The sequence below is a fragment of the Centruroides vittatus genome, unplaced genomic scaffold, assembly GCF_030686945.1.
Source record: "Centruroides vittatus isolate TY-2023 unplaced genomic scaffold, ASM3068694v2 scaffold_386, whole genome shotgun sequence".
In the NCBI taxonomy this organism is placed as follows: domain Eukaryota; kingdom Metazoa; phylum Arthropoda; class Arachnida; order Scorpiones; family Buthidae; genus Centruroides; species Centruroides vittatus.
Genome location: NW_027122706.1, coordinates 3,484,626 through 3,501,460, shown reverse-complemented (window position 1 = coordinate 3,501,460; position 16,835 = coordinate 3,484,626). Strand labels below are relative to the sequence as shown.

Below are 16,835 nucleotides of genomic sequence, written 5' to 3'. Positions count from 1 at the left end.
TTCAAATCTTTTAATTCAAATTTCACCCACTTTTAATTAACATAGAAAAATGAAACTTTGAGAATATACCATAATTATGCATTTTAATGATGTTTTAGGCGATGGCCCCACTTCCACATCCTACCACATGTAGAATTTAATCATAATGTGTGTGCATGAATGCATTCTAATGATGTACAGTACAGTATATGTTGATGGTGACTCGACACCACCATTTTTCATTTTTTAAAATATATCAAAGTTGTTTCACACAATAGATATTAAAGTTACATTATTAATCAAGTAATTAATTTAGAAATATATTCTTTTGAATTTATTTCCTGTAGTATAACATAGTTAAATAGCAAAATATTTATTATTACCTCATATATTGCACATAAACTTAGGGGGACTCGTGTTATGAATGTATGGCTTGAGGACTAACATTTCTACATTTATTATTATTTAATGATGAAGAAAGACTTTATGTTATAGATTAGTGCTACAACAAGTCCAGTTCTGCATACAAGTCATTATCAAAAATAGAAACTTCTCATTTTTTTCTAACATAAAGAAAATCTATTATCATTATTTTAGAATAAAATTTTCTCATTTTATATTTGCATATAATGCAAAAACTGAATAAAATTATCATTAAAAAATAGCAATATTGAAAAAATTTAATTAAAAAAAAAAATTTATTTATTATTGCCTATATACAAGAATTTTACAGCCTAAACTATTCAATGTAAAATAATACCAATACCAAAAATTGTAGAGCGTATTAATAAAAGAAAAAACTTAAAATAAACTTAACTTTAAAAATAAAATAAAATTTGTCATTATTTTTAAAAGTACTTTCAATACGATAAAATTTCATCTAAATCATTTTTATTTATTTATTTAATTGAAAAAAGAAAATAGAAAGTACAATTTCCACGCGCGAATTGTTCGATATAATAAAGTAAATCCGTTAAAAGAATATAAAATTACAATATAAAAGAGAATTTTTATGATAGAACTCTTTTTGTAAGAGACGAATAATTCCTAAAACCTCTTGTGATAAGGTTATTTACCCACTAAAAAAATATAACCATCGTTTGTAATGGAATCACATTCCTTAATCTTATGATTACTGATAGATGCGTTCAGAATACAGCCGTTTTCCAACTAACGACTGAAATTATGAAAAAAAAGCCCACTCAATTAATTTTTTGTGATAGAAAATCTTACGTTAATCCTAAACCGATCGAAATTTTTGTTTTAAAAAGACGTTCGAAGTCATTGCACTTCTTTCCACTCGATATATACCGAAATTTTAAGCGAAAAAATGACATTTTCTTGTATCGTATATTTTATTATGAAAAATATATTTAGTTTATATTTTATAGTTTTTATATTTACAAATATCAATATAAAAATAAATTATTGTTGATATAAATAAAATTATTATTTTATAATAATATTTATTCGTTTAAAGAGGACATTGAAAAATTAATAGCTTCTGGAGATTAAAAATTTTCGTAAATATTTCTGTATAACAATAAAAGTTTATTTTCATGTCAATTTAAATAGTAGTCTATATTTAATTCTTCATTCTAAATTTCCTTCAGTTTAATTCATTATTCATAATATTAATGAAATCCTTAGTTACTACCACCGCATTACTGCTCTGTGGGACCCGGAATCGAATTTGGAAAGTCGAAAAAACCAGAAATTTTCAGAAGTGATCCCTTCTAGATATGTCGGGCCACTATCAGACAACACCATTGTGTGCCTGGTGCATGCCCACAATGAACAATCCGGGTGGTTAGAAACGGAACCTGACATATCTGGGATGCATCATCCCCGAAAAGTTCCCAGGGTTTTTCGAATGACCGAAATCAATTGCGAAGTCAATCCCAGATTTGTAGATTTATGCCTTAACCTTCATCCAACCGTTAAATTCATAATATATAAATTTCCTATTTTAAAATATAATCACTTGAAGATTGATAAGCATTTTAAAATGGTGAAAGAAATAAAAAATGAAATTGTAGAATATTTTATTAATCTATTATTCAAGGGATTTTGCTAACAATAATGTACTTTACTACTTCCTTGATTATGCGGAACGTTCTAAATCGTAAGCTATCGGGAATTGACATACTTAACGATCAGAAAGAAGAATGAAATTTCTTTGGGCGGACAAGTAATTTATGAGGTAAGATTTCTGCTTTGGGCGTAGTTTTGTTTGTTAATAAACTTAGAAACTCATTTATTACACGAACACGAATGGAAGAAGGTAGATTATATGAATCTATATTAAACTAATAAAGTCTTTCTAGTTCTGTTTATCTCCATAGAAATTGTGATGTACAGATGTATTGCATAATTATAAAATGGAAATCATTTCAGATTATATTCGAGTCAATTCTAAATGTTTAGATTTGTGCCAATAGGAAAACGTGAAGCGTAGACATTTTCTCATTTTTCATAATTCGTGACACTTAGCTTGACATTTAGTAACAAGATAAAAATCACCAGATTGATACGAGTACTTAACGACGATTTAACAACGATTTATATAAGAGAAATTGAGAAGAAAAATGTAGAATAATATCATTTTAATCTTCGTCTGCATCTTAGAAAAACATCTTCATAAACTTCTCATCATCGTTTTTGAAAAATGTGGTTTTGGTTCTTAATTTCTGGTCTTCAAAATATATTTTTAGTAATCTATAATCATACTAACGACTAAACAATTATGCAAAATTTATACAGATTATTTACATTATAAAAACTCATAAACACCAAATAATGGCCTATTAGCGCTCTCGGGGAGAAATAAATAAATAAACAATATAAATATAAACGAAACGACTAAATACTAGTTTCAATACATTAAATTTTCAAAGAAATTCTGTTAAGAGAAGAGTTAATTATTATAATTTTATATAAACTTTACAGTAGATTCATGTAAATAATATAGTCCATATACGGAATCTTACAATTCTCATCATCTAAAAATAATTTTATAGTCATTAGAATTTTAATTTTCAGTCATATACAAAAATATTTCTTTGAAAACCATTCATATATTATCTATTATTTTTATTTAGACAGTTTATATGCTCTAAATAACAGAAAATTGATCAATTAAAAACTTCTATAACTCAAATAATTTTATAATGCTAATGTTACAAATTTATCAGTTTTATATTTAGACTATTGAATAAAATGGTAATATGTATTATATGAGACAATAAACTCAAATATATATTTTAGTATACGTATATCTACAATAGTACCTTTTGTTTATTTCAAAAGAGTCATTTATAAAAACAATAGATTTTAATGATACATACATAATACATAATCAATTTAGTCGAAATACTTGTAAGCTAATATCAATTAGAAATTTATTACGATATTTTGTATTTATAAAGATTAATTAAGATTTCGATAGTTATATATTGCAAGTATTATAGTTTTATTTATATATTAACCCTTAACAAATTATTTTTATATGAAGCCAAAGTAATTAAGAAACGCTTAGTTTTATATAAAGGTAACACAAGTTTACTGATATTTTCATTAGTTTTAAATTTTTTTAATATTTAATAACATATTCAATATATAATATTTTGATTTAAAACGTTTCTATATACACCAAGAATAGAATTGTTTATATTATCATTATAATATATATTATATAATATCGTTATAATATAGATGATACTAACAAAACTTAAACTACACTAACCCTAAGCTTATTAAAATTTTTGTATTTAGATGATTTGCTTCAATAATAATCCTAAAATGTTTAAATTCAAGTACTTAGAATGTTTGTTTTAGATAAATTGGTACAGAACATGTAGACGATGAAAAGTGTTGAATGGAACTACGATAAGGTCGTTATTACGTAAGCATCTTTTGACTGGTTAAAAATCAAATAAAAAATATATTTTTATTACTCAATCCATAAAAAAAATGAACAGAAATATAATTTTGAGTTTTAAATATTAAATTTGAGACTAAATACTACTTAGATTAGCTTTCATTTATAAGTACGAAAGAGTTTCATTTCTGTGCCAGTGTTTCAATTGAGAGATACGTTGAATTCCCAGTACTTTCTGCAGCCTAGGAATTATCGATCTGTCTACGTCACGTCCATACTACCCTGTGATGAGAATCGATTGCTATAACAGTCGCTGCATCGCCGTTGTCTAGAATTGTCGTTCCCATCCTCGCCATGTCTCGAGTGACCCTCCTTTCAATCCTCATCTCAATCCTCACTCTGATCTCAGGTATGTTTTTAACGTAGTCTTTATAAATCGTTAACTTCCTAGTAATTACATGCGCTTCTCTTAATATGTGTAATTTACTTTCTACTGCATTTATAAATTCGTTTTTATTTTTTGCAGCCATAAATAATAAACAAAACTCAATTATGCGTTAAATTCTTTAGCAATTATGACAATTACTAAAGATATAATGATGTTTATAGATCTAAAACAACATAATTATTCAGTAAATGAATTCATTTAATATCGATTAACTGAAAGATAATTATTATTTTCAGCCAATTTGTTCTAATGATTCAAAACAATAATTGTCCTTAAGTTAGTTCATTACATAATTTATGAAAAAATTATATATATATATATATATATATATATATATTGATTTATGTAAATTAACGAAGATATTTAATCCTTTTAAATTTTTATTACGTGGAAAAGTACATATATTTTTCTTGTAAGGATTTAATCCTCTTCGATAATCCTATCGTTAGGAACAGGAAAAAAGAATATCAACGGTTCGGTTTCTCCAGTAATGAAAAGTGTGCAGCAGAGAAACATGATTATCAGGGGCATTCACTTGTTGGATCAATGCATTCAGTAATGATGATGTTAAAGTTGAAGCAATATTATGTTACCAGGTTAATCTGTTAATGTATAAAAATTGCAGTTTATTTTGAATTGTTACTGAAGTTTTAATTTTAATTATTAATATAATAAAACAAGAAATACAACCTGATAAATAAAAAATATAACTCAACGATACGTTTTCATTTTTAATGTATAATGTATAATTAATTTTAAACTATTTTATTATTTATAATATAGAATAAATACAATAAAACGATTATTGAATTGATGAGAAAAATATTTTAAACTTTAATGATTAAACTAAAACTGACGTGTTTGGTGTCAGTAAGTTTTTGCAAAGTTTTATTATTTTTGTGAGTAAAATTAATAAAATATAATCCAAAATTAAAATACAAATTTTATGTGACAAAGAATAATCATAGAAGTTGACAGTGGAATGCTGAATAAAACGAGCTCTTTCCAATCGATTAAATGCTTTTGTGGTGTAAGTGGAAAGCAGAAACCATGACAACCATTTGTGTTCGTGTCTCAAGTTTATTGAATTTATTTCTATAGGTATATATTTCATGCATTAAAACAAAATATTCTTTGGTATCTCTTTGTTGTAGCAGTCGTATAATGCTACCGTTTGATTTTTCTATATTTGATTTTTATCCATTGTCAAACAGTAATTATTTTTCAAAATATTGAATGGATTCGAAAAATTTTACTTCACATTAATATATCTTGCCAACTACGTCACACAAAGAATTTATTGGCTTCCATCCAGTAGCATCAATCATCTACAATGTCGTAATGATATTTTAATATTTATTACGTGATATTTTTTATTTTCTAACGATCGTAATATATAGCGTATCGTTAATAAGTATCCGTTAATTAATATGAATTTCTTTAATTTTTTTCGTAACTTTGTGCGCTAGACTATATTTTGTACGCTACTCCACCCAATATGACGTCATGCTCGCGCTACACGTGAGTCCAAGGTCGGATTTAAACACCTGTGACAGTCACCTAGCAACCCACACTAAAATATTTGTCCTGACCTCCCTTTGTTTCTTAGTGCTAAAAGTTTTAGTTCCCCTCTGTGAATTGTTTGTATAAGAGAATGCGTAAACAGACTCGTCTGGATTATCGTATATATAAATTGAGTTCTATCGAAATTTTTCACAGGAAGTCACTTATTGATACGAAGTTTTAAATGGAGAAAGTTGTGAAATAAAAGAGAATTTCTTCTCGATATTTCGTTCCACCGAAAATAATCGATCAAGGACGTAATCAACATCGAAAAACACTCAACGATAAGCCTCTCCCCTTCCCTCCTCACTTAACAGAAACACGAAGTTGCCTCAGCGATCAAAATTCTGCTGGGGAAACTTTAAAATAAAATATTATCGTCGCTCCAATTAATTGCTTTTATTCAAAAAAATAAAATAAATGAACGATATCGGAAAAGAATGCTAATAAATTAAATTAAATTTTATTACCTTCTTCTCTGATGTTAATTAATAACGTCACTTCCGAAGCCATTCTTAAAGTCGACGTCGTATTGGTAGAGCCAACCCCGCAGTTCGTAAATAAAATTTGGCTTTGTTAAGAAAACCTTTCTTAAAATGCGTAGGATTATCCCCATGTGTTAACATTTGGTGCAGACATATAATGGTAGCGTTCAATACACCTGCCGATTTATATTATAAAAGAATATCTTCTGTTAGGTCACAATAAAGCGCACAAACATGATTTCCCATGCACTAACTCATTAGAAATAAAAGCAAAATATATTATTTTTAATGTAAATATTTAATATCGGAAAATTTGTAGTTATTTTATTATTTTAAAAACATTAAAAATTGTTGGAAAGACAAATGTTATCTGTTTGTTATATGTATTAGTAAAGGCGTATTCATAAATATTTTTGAAATTAATCAGACAAATGTTGGCGTTTCGGTGTTTTAAATGTTATAAACGTAATGCATTGTTAGAAAAATACTGATAGAAGCTTGTTTTTATTAATACAAACGCATCTGTATTATTAGAGAAATACGGTGACGATTATCTCTGTGTTCGTGCCTACTTACCTTTTTAATAAACCTCTCTTGATAAAATGTTGCTTCGTATAATTTATATATTTATGGAATTTTTCTTCTCGTTTCTGTAATGTGTTTTTCAATTTTTGAGATGATTAAAATTCGTGTAACGATAATTTATTTAGTTTGAACTTTTCATTTATTTAATATATTTGTATTGAGTGAAAAGGTTTACAATAATCTATATTTTTAATTTCTAAACTTGTACACATTAAATAATATTAATTATATAAAGTGCCATTTACTAAATTAATTGTATTAATTTAGTAAATGGCACATTAATATATTCGCATTTTTTCGTCAAAATGATATTGTTAAATAATAAGAATTTAATTTGAATTTTTCAATTTATTAAAGAAGTAGTTGAAATTAATTCGTAATTCATCTTTTATAGGTTCACCTGTTATCAATAATGATGTGGATCAGAATGCGAAGAATGTAAGTAATTAATTCTCGTGTTAGTAATTAATATATAATCCTGTTATCGATTTAAAATTTTATACGAGTTTAGTTAGAAATTTTACAAACTATTACTTTTATTTATTGCTATAATCCTTTTCGTTAACCGACTCGTATGGAACGGATGCGTGGGAGCGAAATGAAAATTTATTGCTTTATAAAGATTTTTATTCTCTCTTAATGCATAACTCCAACGACATTTAAGAAGGTTATTTGATCGAACGAACACCTTTTTCATGAATTAAATATGATATAAATATTTTTGGAAATGGAAGCCAAAAGTTTCGCAATAAAATATAATTATATCTTTTCGCATTTTCTAAAATTAATATATTAAAATTAAATAATATGAGTTTTATTATTTTATCCGTTTTATTTTATTTCATTTAATTTTCTTTAGTGGTAGCACATAATCAGATTTTTAACTTACATTAATAGAATGATGCCACCAGAAGGGCGTTAGTAGATTATGATCTTAAAGTTGAATAAATCTGTGCTAGACTAAAAGATAAATTAAATTTAAAGTTTTTTACGTAATTAAATTATTATCTACAATGCTTAAAGTGTTAAAAATTAACTATAATGCCTTTGACATGCCTAATATACTTTCTATCGAGGTCTTTCAGATGTCCAGAGAGGTGCGGATCATTTACCTTTTTTTGAGGCCCTACAGTATATTAAAAACGAAACAATATTGTATTTTTTATATAATAGAGATTATTTCTTTAATATACAAGAAATTTTATTGATGAATAATTTATACGAAATGTCTTTGATGCCCCTTGAACACTAGGCTCGAGCCAATACCCAAGCTGGCCTTTTGCGAGGTCTGCATTCTATATTTTCTGATAATGAATTATAAAGTTAATTAATCTGGCAACTTACTATAAGAAGATTACTTCTGGAAACGAAATACAGTAGAGCGTCGATAAGTGGAACCAATTGGGGACTGGGGTCCTTCCAGTTAATGATTTGTTCCAGTTTCCGACTTTGTACGAAAAAATACATTAACCTGTCCGATGTTCAAATTTTTCTCCGTTGCGTATCGCTTCCTGTTGAATTTTTCTCCGTTGCGTGTCGCTTCGTGTTGAATTTTCGTCGATTTTAAGCCTAACGAAAATTTTTATAATAATCATCGAGGCTATCGTATCGTTAAAAATTATTTCTGCATTTTGTACAAACAAAATAAATATATTAAAGAATATAAAAAACATGAAAATTATACTTTAGAAGTAAATTTAGTATCAAAAACATTCGATTCAGCACGACACAGTCCGACTGAAAATCGTTCCACTTTCCGACCATTCCACTTACCGACGTTCCACTTATCGACGCTCTACTGTATTCTTAAAATTTTCTTGTTAAGACAATAATAATTCATTGTTTTCATATCAAAAATATAACAAAACTTTATAAAAGTTCTAATATTTTAATAACGACCGGATGAAAAATAAATCTATATGTACTAATTAACTTTAAAACTTAAAAATTTTATATTATTATTTAAATTTAAACTATTTATATTATTAATTTCTTCAATTTAAAAATAATTTCACTTATATTTATCTCCAAAAACACTATTAATATCTTACAAAAACAAAAAAGTTTATAAGATTATAGGAAATTTTTTAAAACAACTTCAGTACTATACAAGACAAAATATTTTTCTATAATTATCTTGATTTTATAGCACAGATGTAGCAAATTTGACAAAATTTCAAGTATTAATTAAAAAATTACATTTTATCGAATATTATAGTGTATCTGCATAAGCGCATCGACGCATTTTACGAAACTTTAATGCCTTAGATCAATTAAACTACATAAAAAAACCTTACTCGTACTTTTTAAAACTAGAAACGTAACCTTCATTCTATCAACTCATTCTAAAAAGTAGTATAATTTTAATATCAAACGAAAATAAAGTGTATAACACAAGAAATTGATTGAGTATTTTAAAATAATTTTTAATAATTATTATAAAAAGTCAAAAGACTATTTTTAGAATGGAGATAGAAAAAAAAAGAAAAAACCATATAAATGCCAATAACGCCTAAAATTTTCATTAAGTCCGATCCCAATTGAAATATGATACGACCCTCTATCTCACCACTCCCTTAACCTTTAACCACCAAAATTTAATTGCATGAATGCTCCATATATAGGAATAACCCTGCCAAATTGCAGAATTTTCGGTTCATATACTTGTGAGATATAATGCAAAATAGACACCAATATACGCACGCACGCACGTACACACACAGAATTTCGTAGGGACGTTTTTACATTTTTGGGCTTCTTGAGTATCAAAACGTTGAGAAGTAAAATAACCAGTGGTCACAATTCGATCGATCACCATACTTTTCCTATGTTATATTCTGTAGCAGCCGGGAAAGTAATATTGTCTTCAGAACGATAAACATTTATCATTAATATCGTAGATGCAGAATATTTAACAGTTTATTTTAAACTAAAATAAATGAATAAATACTGTAAATAAAATTTACCACTCAATCTAATATTTTTTCTTTAAAAAATAATTTTATATAGTTAAAAAAAACTATATATATATATATATATATATTTAAATTTTGAAACTATTATTGTTACCTTAAAATGCTAATATAATCTATTTTCTTCTTTATCACTTCAACAATTTGTCTGTTCGTTTATAATATTCAATATTTAACTGTTCATGGATTTAAGTTTGAACTTTGAAGCTAATTAAAATTAACATTAATCAAACTGCTTAATATAAATTAAATGTTAGAAAATTGTTTAATGTTCCATTAAATGTGAAAATTTTAATCTTGTTTGTTGTGGTTTATTCTAGGCAATCAACAACCCAATCTTTAATTACAATTTCTTATAATTGAATTTAAATTAATTTTTGTAACCAATTTTTATTTTTGTTAAATTTGTAATATTTGTAATACACAAAAATTTCTTTTTAAGCATTTCATATGTCAAATAGAGAATAATAAAGTGTAGGCGGACAAACGATTCCCATAATAACATTTACACATTCTTTGAAGAAAAATATAATTACTTTGCTTGATTGAATATATAAACCTTTCAAATAAAATATTAACGAAATATAAAGTCTTTCGTGACAATTTATTAATACAAATTATTACATATTTACAATTAGATCAAGTATTTTAAAAATGATTTTTTATAATTATGTTTACTTAATTAAGTATAAAATTCGAGTTTCCTGTTAAAGTCAGAAACTTTAATTTCTTTATTTAATTATCTCTACATTCGATAATCACGAATTCTTAAAGGCACCAAAAAGAATCGCGGCATAACGTAATTAATTTTACATTTAATTTATCTCATCGCAAAACAAGTTTTAATTAATAATTTTTCGTGTTTACCCAGCTGTTTTGTATAGAGATTTAAAACGTAATTAAACTTATACATAAACTTTAATTTTTTTAAAATTATTTGACGGTAAATACGTAGTCGATAAAAATTTATAAATGTATTTTTTATTTTATTTTTTTCAGATTTATCCAACGGTCGAAATGGGAGAAAAATCAATCGAACACAAAACTACAAGCCTTTTAACCGAAGCATTACAAATGATCCACAAAACCAGAGATTTCAAAGAGAGAAAATGGCTGGAATCTTTCGTTCAAAGGTTAGCGAAGTTGGCTTCTGAGTTGGAAGAAAATTCTAATAGTGAAGTCCAGAATGATAATAAGCCAACCGGTCAGGATAAAGCTATAAGATTACAAAACGAAAACGAAGTGTTAGTGAGTGGGAAAGAGAAGATGCCATTAGTGAAAATTCCAAGTAGCACCGAAGTTGTTTATTCCGAATCACCGGTGGCTGCAAATTTCGTCGAGAAAGAACTGGATACATTTAATCCTCTTCAAATAAAAGTGCCAGAGACCACCCCCGAAGCTGACATGATATCACGTCGCGTCGTACCTTTGGAAACGTCATCAGCCACAGACCAACCAAATCCGACAACTCATTCCGAAACATTGAATCGTGTAGGCTTACAACGTCAGGTAACAAGATCTTTCCTATAAAATCTATAATAAATTTAACGAATATCGATGAAATTTCTATCATTTCTTTTTGTAGATATTCGAAAAGAATGAACTGTTAAAGGAAATTTTCAATAAGGTAACTGTTCTGCTTATTAACTTCATATGAAATGTATTAAAGAATACTTAGTTAATTTATACGAAAAATAAGTTGGGAATTATTTTAGATGGTAAAATGTTATATAAACCAGAATTATATATAATAAACCACATATATAACAAGTGTAAATTGGTGACTAATGAAAAGGAATAAACCTTTCATTTTATTAATAAATTAAATGAAGAATATGCATTTCGATTATACCTATTTCAAAATGAGCCATTTTAATATAGGTTATATCCTGGTATTAGATTTTATTTTCATTGACTTTTATTTTACTATAAAAAATTTAATTGTATAATAATGACCTTGTAGTTTATATTTATTTTAACATTTTTTTTTTTAATATTAGATACAAAAACTGAAAGAAATTGGAGGATCCCAACAAGATGTTATAAATCTATTGAAGAGAAGCGATGAGAATGGTATTTAATCGCTTCAAATCAATAATGTATGCGAGTAAAGAAATTTGATTAAGACTCCATGTTTTAACGTTTTAAATCTCGTTTTGGTAGAATCTCCCTCGACCATAAATGATCAAGAAGATATTGAATTTGAAGAAGAAGGTGCAGCAACTGGAGAATTAGAAGCGGATATGTCTGATATCAGTACGTTAGCACCTTCTTTGGGTCATGTGACAAGTAATACTTTATCCTCATCGAGAAAGCCAGAGGAAGATGATTTAGTCAAGCAGTTAGAAGGAGAAAAATTTCTTTTGGTAAATCCAGACGAGCGCGGAAAGGATGAAGAGGTCCTCAGGAGGATTAATGGACTAGTGGCTCCATCTGTTGTCTGAAAAAATTTCTAGCCAAACTACGTTAATAGTAGTGTTAATTAAAACTAGTGATTTCTAGACTGTAATTTCATCGCCCGACAATAGATGGTGCAAGCGTTTTCCGCCCATTGAGTTATAAAGAACGCGAGATGATTACATATCGCCCTTCGGGGTCATTTCTCCCCTTAAACATTTCTCTTAAATAGAAATAGCATTTAGAAATAGCGATTCTACACATTATTCCAATCAGATCTATTTAATGGCGTCGAGACAATAAAAAGATTTCATTGGTTTATTGTGATCGAATTATTCTATATCATGGACACTTTTAAAAATAACCTAGAGGGCCCTTCAAATAACAAACAACGAAGCCAAATCATCTCGCATGGATAGGTGTCATGTGATCTTATCGTAGCCAATAAATCCGAAATGATGTATGACGTCATCAATAAAGTATTGATTGTTGAGAGAAAAATATGTATTTTATTTCCTATATTTTAATTCCGCATTTGTAGCAGCAATTAACTTTCTTTTAAATACTTATTCATTCATTGTAAGAATATGTTTTATAGCTGTATTTATTAACTATGATAAAAACATTATAAATAATTTTTTTGAAAGAAATTAATTGTTTCCTCACTAAATATGCCAGATCCCACTCTGGACAGACTTCAGGATTCACAAACACGTAAGTTACGACAATATTCATCGCAAGTTGCCAGATGCAAAAATCTCTATTCACAAAGCACATCGTAAGTTACGACACTTTTTACAATATCGTAACTTACGATGTACTTTGTGAATAGAGATTTTACTACGATATCTGAGAGTTTTCGTAAATCGGTGTACCAGAAAAGGTGGTGTCAGAATATTTGGTTCTATCAATAGACAATTGAGTTGATCGTTTTACTTTCCCGGCTGTTATATATAACAGAGGAAAAGTATGGCGATCAGTCAAAAATGACCTCCCAAGATTTTTACATTTTTGGACTTAAAACAATTTGAAACGTCGAGAAATGCAAAAACTTCGGTTGTATGTGTACGTGTGCATGATTTTGTTTACCATGTTTGAAGTTTAATAAATTTTGTGCTTTTTGTCGAAAATTTCTGAAATTTTGTAGGGAAGTTTGTTTTTTAGGGAGATTGATACTATTAAATTTTAGTGATTAAAGATCAAGGGGATAATGGAGGTCGTGTGTATCTCCAGTAGAGTCAGACTTTCAACTAATGACGATTCCATGCCTTCAAAATGAAGATTTTTGCCATTTTATAACAATTAATAAACGAAAACTTGATTAAGTCAATAATCCAACATTCTATATTATTTTCAGTTAATCCCTATTTTATTGATGGATTTTTTTAATGTCCCACTAGGAGTAGCGTGTTGTAACGTGACTGTACAGCGTAGAAGCGGACATATCAGTAAAAGATTATTAGAGTTTTGCACTGCAATCGTTTTGTGATATTTTAAGTATTTTTCATATAAAAATATAGTGGCAATCTTATAAATTTATACCGCTTTTAGTTTTACGCATATTCCAAATTTAAAAATCACGAAGCGTTGGCTGAGAGAAGGATTTTGAAGAAAAATGTAGCAAGTATTTCAAATGTTTCTAGTGACAAGCGGACTGAAAAGGCAGATACGAACGAAGGTATAAATTCAGGAACTAGTGCTGTTTAAAATATTGAAAGGAAAAAAGTTTAACCTTTCACATTAATAACCAGTTTGAATTAATTAATAATATATGCTTTCCATTATTAATCATTTCTTTGCATTTTCAAAAAATTGTTTTTTGGTGTTTCTATTTGCTGTTTTATCTACTGTATAATCATTAAAAATTGTCTGGGTTCCAACATGTTTTATTAAGGTAAAAAGGATTCCGTAATAATAATAATAATAATAATAATAATAAGTTGGGAAACGCTGAATTAGACATATTAAAAAATTTTTAAATCATCGTCAAATAATCTTATATTTAATTACAAAGTATGGAATTAAATAATATTTCATGCTAACAGTCTTATTCGATTTTCATGAATATTTTATAAAGTTGCTAAATATAACGATGGAGGCGGCCATATTGCTTCATCGGAGTTCACCATATTCAAGACCCGATGAGTGCGATGCCCATCGGTGAATATTGAAACACATTTTTGTAAATCGCATTGTTTGATGCATACTGGAATGTACCCATTGATTACTCGGTTTGTGAGTGTTTATTCTAACCCTATATATGGGGGTTCTACATGAATTAAAATCTAAAATTTTACTTTTTCTTTAATCAATATTTTCTTATCTTTATATAAATAGTCAATTTTTCCTTAATTTTAAATACAGAGATATGAGTACAAAAAGAAAGCACAGCAAGAGTATTTGTGAATTTACGTAACACTATAAAGAAGTAGACACTAACTATACAAACAAAAACAAGATTTTATGAGATTTCTAAGAGTAGTAATAAGATGTACAGCAGAAAATCAGATCAGAACTTGTAAAACAAAAGAGATTACACTAAGTACAGAATGGTCTCATCAAAGTGATAGTATAAAAAGCAAAATTAAATAAAATGAAAAACATGATTAATAGTTTATAGGAATATAACACAGCAATCATAAGATTAAAGATATAGTGTATGTTCTTTACATATTAAAAGGAAACACTACAACGGAATTATAAAGTTCAAAAATTAATTATCAACTGTATCAATTCTGAACAGTTAGTCTCTTCAACTGGGTCCAACAGCCGTCACAAAACTCAGAATTCCGAGAGAGCACAACTCACTCTCAGTTGAAGTCCAGGAGGGCACCAGCACTCGTGAAAAATCCAGGCAGTCATAGCCGGGTCCCAGAGTCGTGGCCATCAGTGGCGTGCCGTCATTGGAAACGATGGAAGCGCTGCTTCCATCTTCCAATGACCTTCCCTTGTATTTTATAAAATACAAATTTTCATATTTTAACGTACTTTGAATTAATTAAAATTAATATTTTATTATAACTGCATTATGTATCTTTTACAAATTTCTATACTGCATGTGGAAAAAAAAAACGATAACATTGCTATTCGAATAATTCAGTGGCGGAAGGAATGTCGAAACCGGGTCAGTTTCCAATCAGCCTGATTATATAGGCATTGGCACATGCGGTTTACAGAGCACCAACCTCACCCGGTTTAGCTGGTAGAAGCAACACACGCATAAAGGGCTGTTTCACACTGTCACCGACTGGTCCGACCGGTCCGACCCGACCGAGCCTATAATCGGACCGACTAGTAGTAAAAGAATTCACACTGAGTACGATTATGTCGGTGGCCGACTCGTAAGGACCAATCGGAACGCGTCTTACAGATCAGAACACTAGCAAATCGTGGTAAGTTTTTCAATTTAAACAGAAAACATGGCCGTCTTTGAAAGGTTGTCGATGTGTTCGCGGGCTAACGACACCATTTTAGCATTTTTAATGTCGCTTTCTCTTGTAAATGAAATGTATTATGGTGAATTAAAGTAATTCGTTTTGTTAATATCGATGAGTGCCTGTGTATTTCTTAATAAAGTTGTTCTTAAACGAAGCAAATAGACGGAAATAAAAAATCGTTCGTAACTTTTAAACGGTTGATCGTAAGTAATAATTTTTTAATACCAATCGATTCAGCGTATCAAATTACATTTAGATATGTCTACGTCTATTCGTTAATATGAAGTTTAAGACTATTTTTTTTAGCTGGATACCTTTCGCTTTACTCTAACCAATTATTTTTTCAATGTCGCCTTTATAATCGGCTCGCCGAATATCATAAAGCCATGGATATTTTCTAACTTCGTTTATTAAAGCTTCCGAGAAACTTTACCTTCCGCCATTTTCTAATTTCGGATAAATCTAAACTCTGATTGGTTATAGCTTCGAAGCTCTCATTGGCTGTAGCTCACCGACTGCTCCGACGCGACTACAAATATTTAACTTTTTAAATCTGTTCGACTGGAACGACCAGTCTGTCGACCGACTGCTGTTGCCATGGCAATACGACTAGGAGTCGGACCGGTCGGCCCAGTCGGTCATAGTGTGAAACAGCCCTAAAGCATCCGATTTTATATCCCGGACCGGTTGTGGGCTGTTAGCCGCCTGCCTGCTAGATATTCGGCCGCCCTCGCCCGATTATGTGAATCATGAGTAGACTAGATCAACGGCGGGCAACCCCCGGCCCGCGGGTCAGCTACGGCTCGCGAAAAGTTTCTATCCGGCCCGCGAGATCTTTAATAGATTATTAAATTGGAAAAATAACTAATTAATAGTTATTTTTCCAATTTTTTGTAATTTTCGAAAACGATAAGAGAAATAAATGTAGTAATTAACTTTTTATTTATTTATTTCATATTTGCAGACTAAAAAAATTATAAGTCACAAGAAGGCGTCAATTAACTACTACGGCCCACGGAAAAAACGTAAAATTTATTCTGGCCCATGTTATAAAAAAGGTTGCCCACCCTAGACTAGATTTATAACTTA

The 16,835-nt window shown here is 28.7% G+C and overlaps 1 protein-coding gene across 1 annotated transcript; it reads left to right on the top strand.

Annotated features, from left to right (window-relative positions):
• The first annotated feature begins 4,141 nt into the window (after window positions 1-4,141).
• Window positions 4,142-12,810, top strand: LOC136988756 (uncharacterized). The gene is made up of 6 exons (XM_067286720.1): window positions 4,142-4,268; window positions 7,335-7,378; window positions 10,912-11,421; window positions 11,498-11,539; window positions 11,913-11,985; window positions 12,076-12,810. Exons 1-6 carry the CDS (start codon window positions 4,214-4,216, stop codon window positions 12,354-12,356), a joined length of 1,005 nt encoding a protein of 334 aa, XP_067142821.1. The 5' UTR covers window positions 4,142-4,213; the 3' UTR covers window positions 12,357-12,810.
• The last annotated feature ends 4,025 nt before the right edge of the window (window positions 12,811-16,835 follow it).

Excerpts from the sequence above, each read along its gene's own strand:
- LOC136988756 (XM_067286720.1), top strand. The coding sequence starts at position 4,214 with ATGTCTCGAGTGACCCTCCTTTCAATCCTCATCTCAATCCTCACTCTG. Across the intron at positions 11,422-11,497 it reads GTGTAGGCTTACAACGTCAG|ATATTCGAAAAGAATGAACT; the intron begins GTAACAAGATCT and ends TTCTTTTTGTAG. Across the intron at positions 11,540-11,912 it reads TAAAGGAAATTTTCAATAAG|ATACAAAAACTGAAAGAAAT; the intron begins GTAACTGTTCTG and ends TTTTAATATTAG.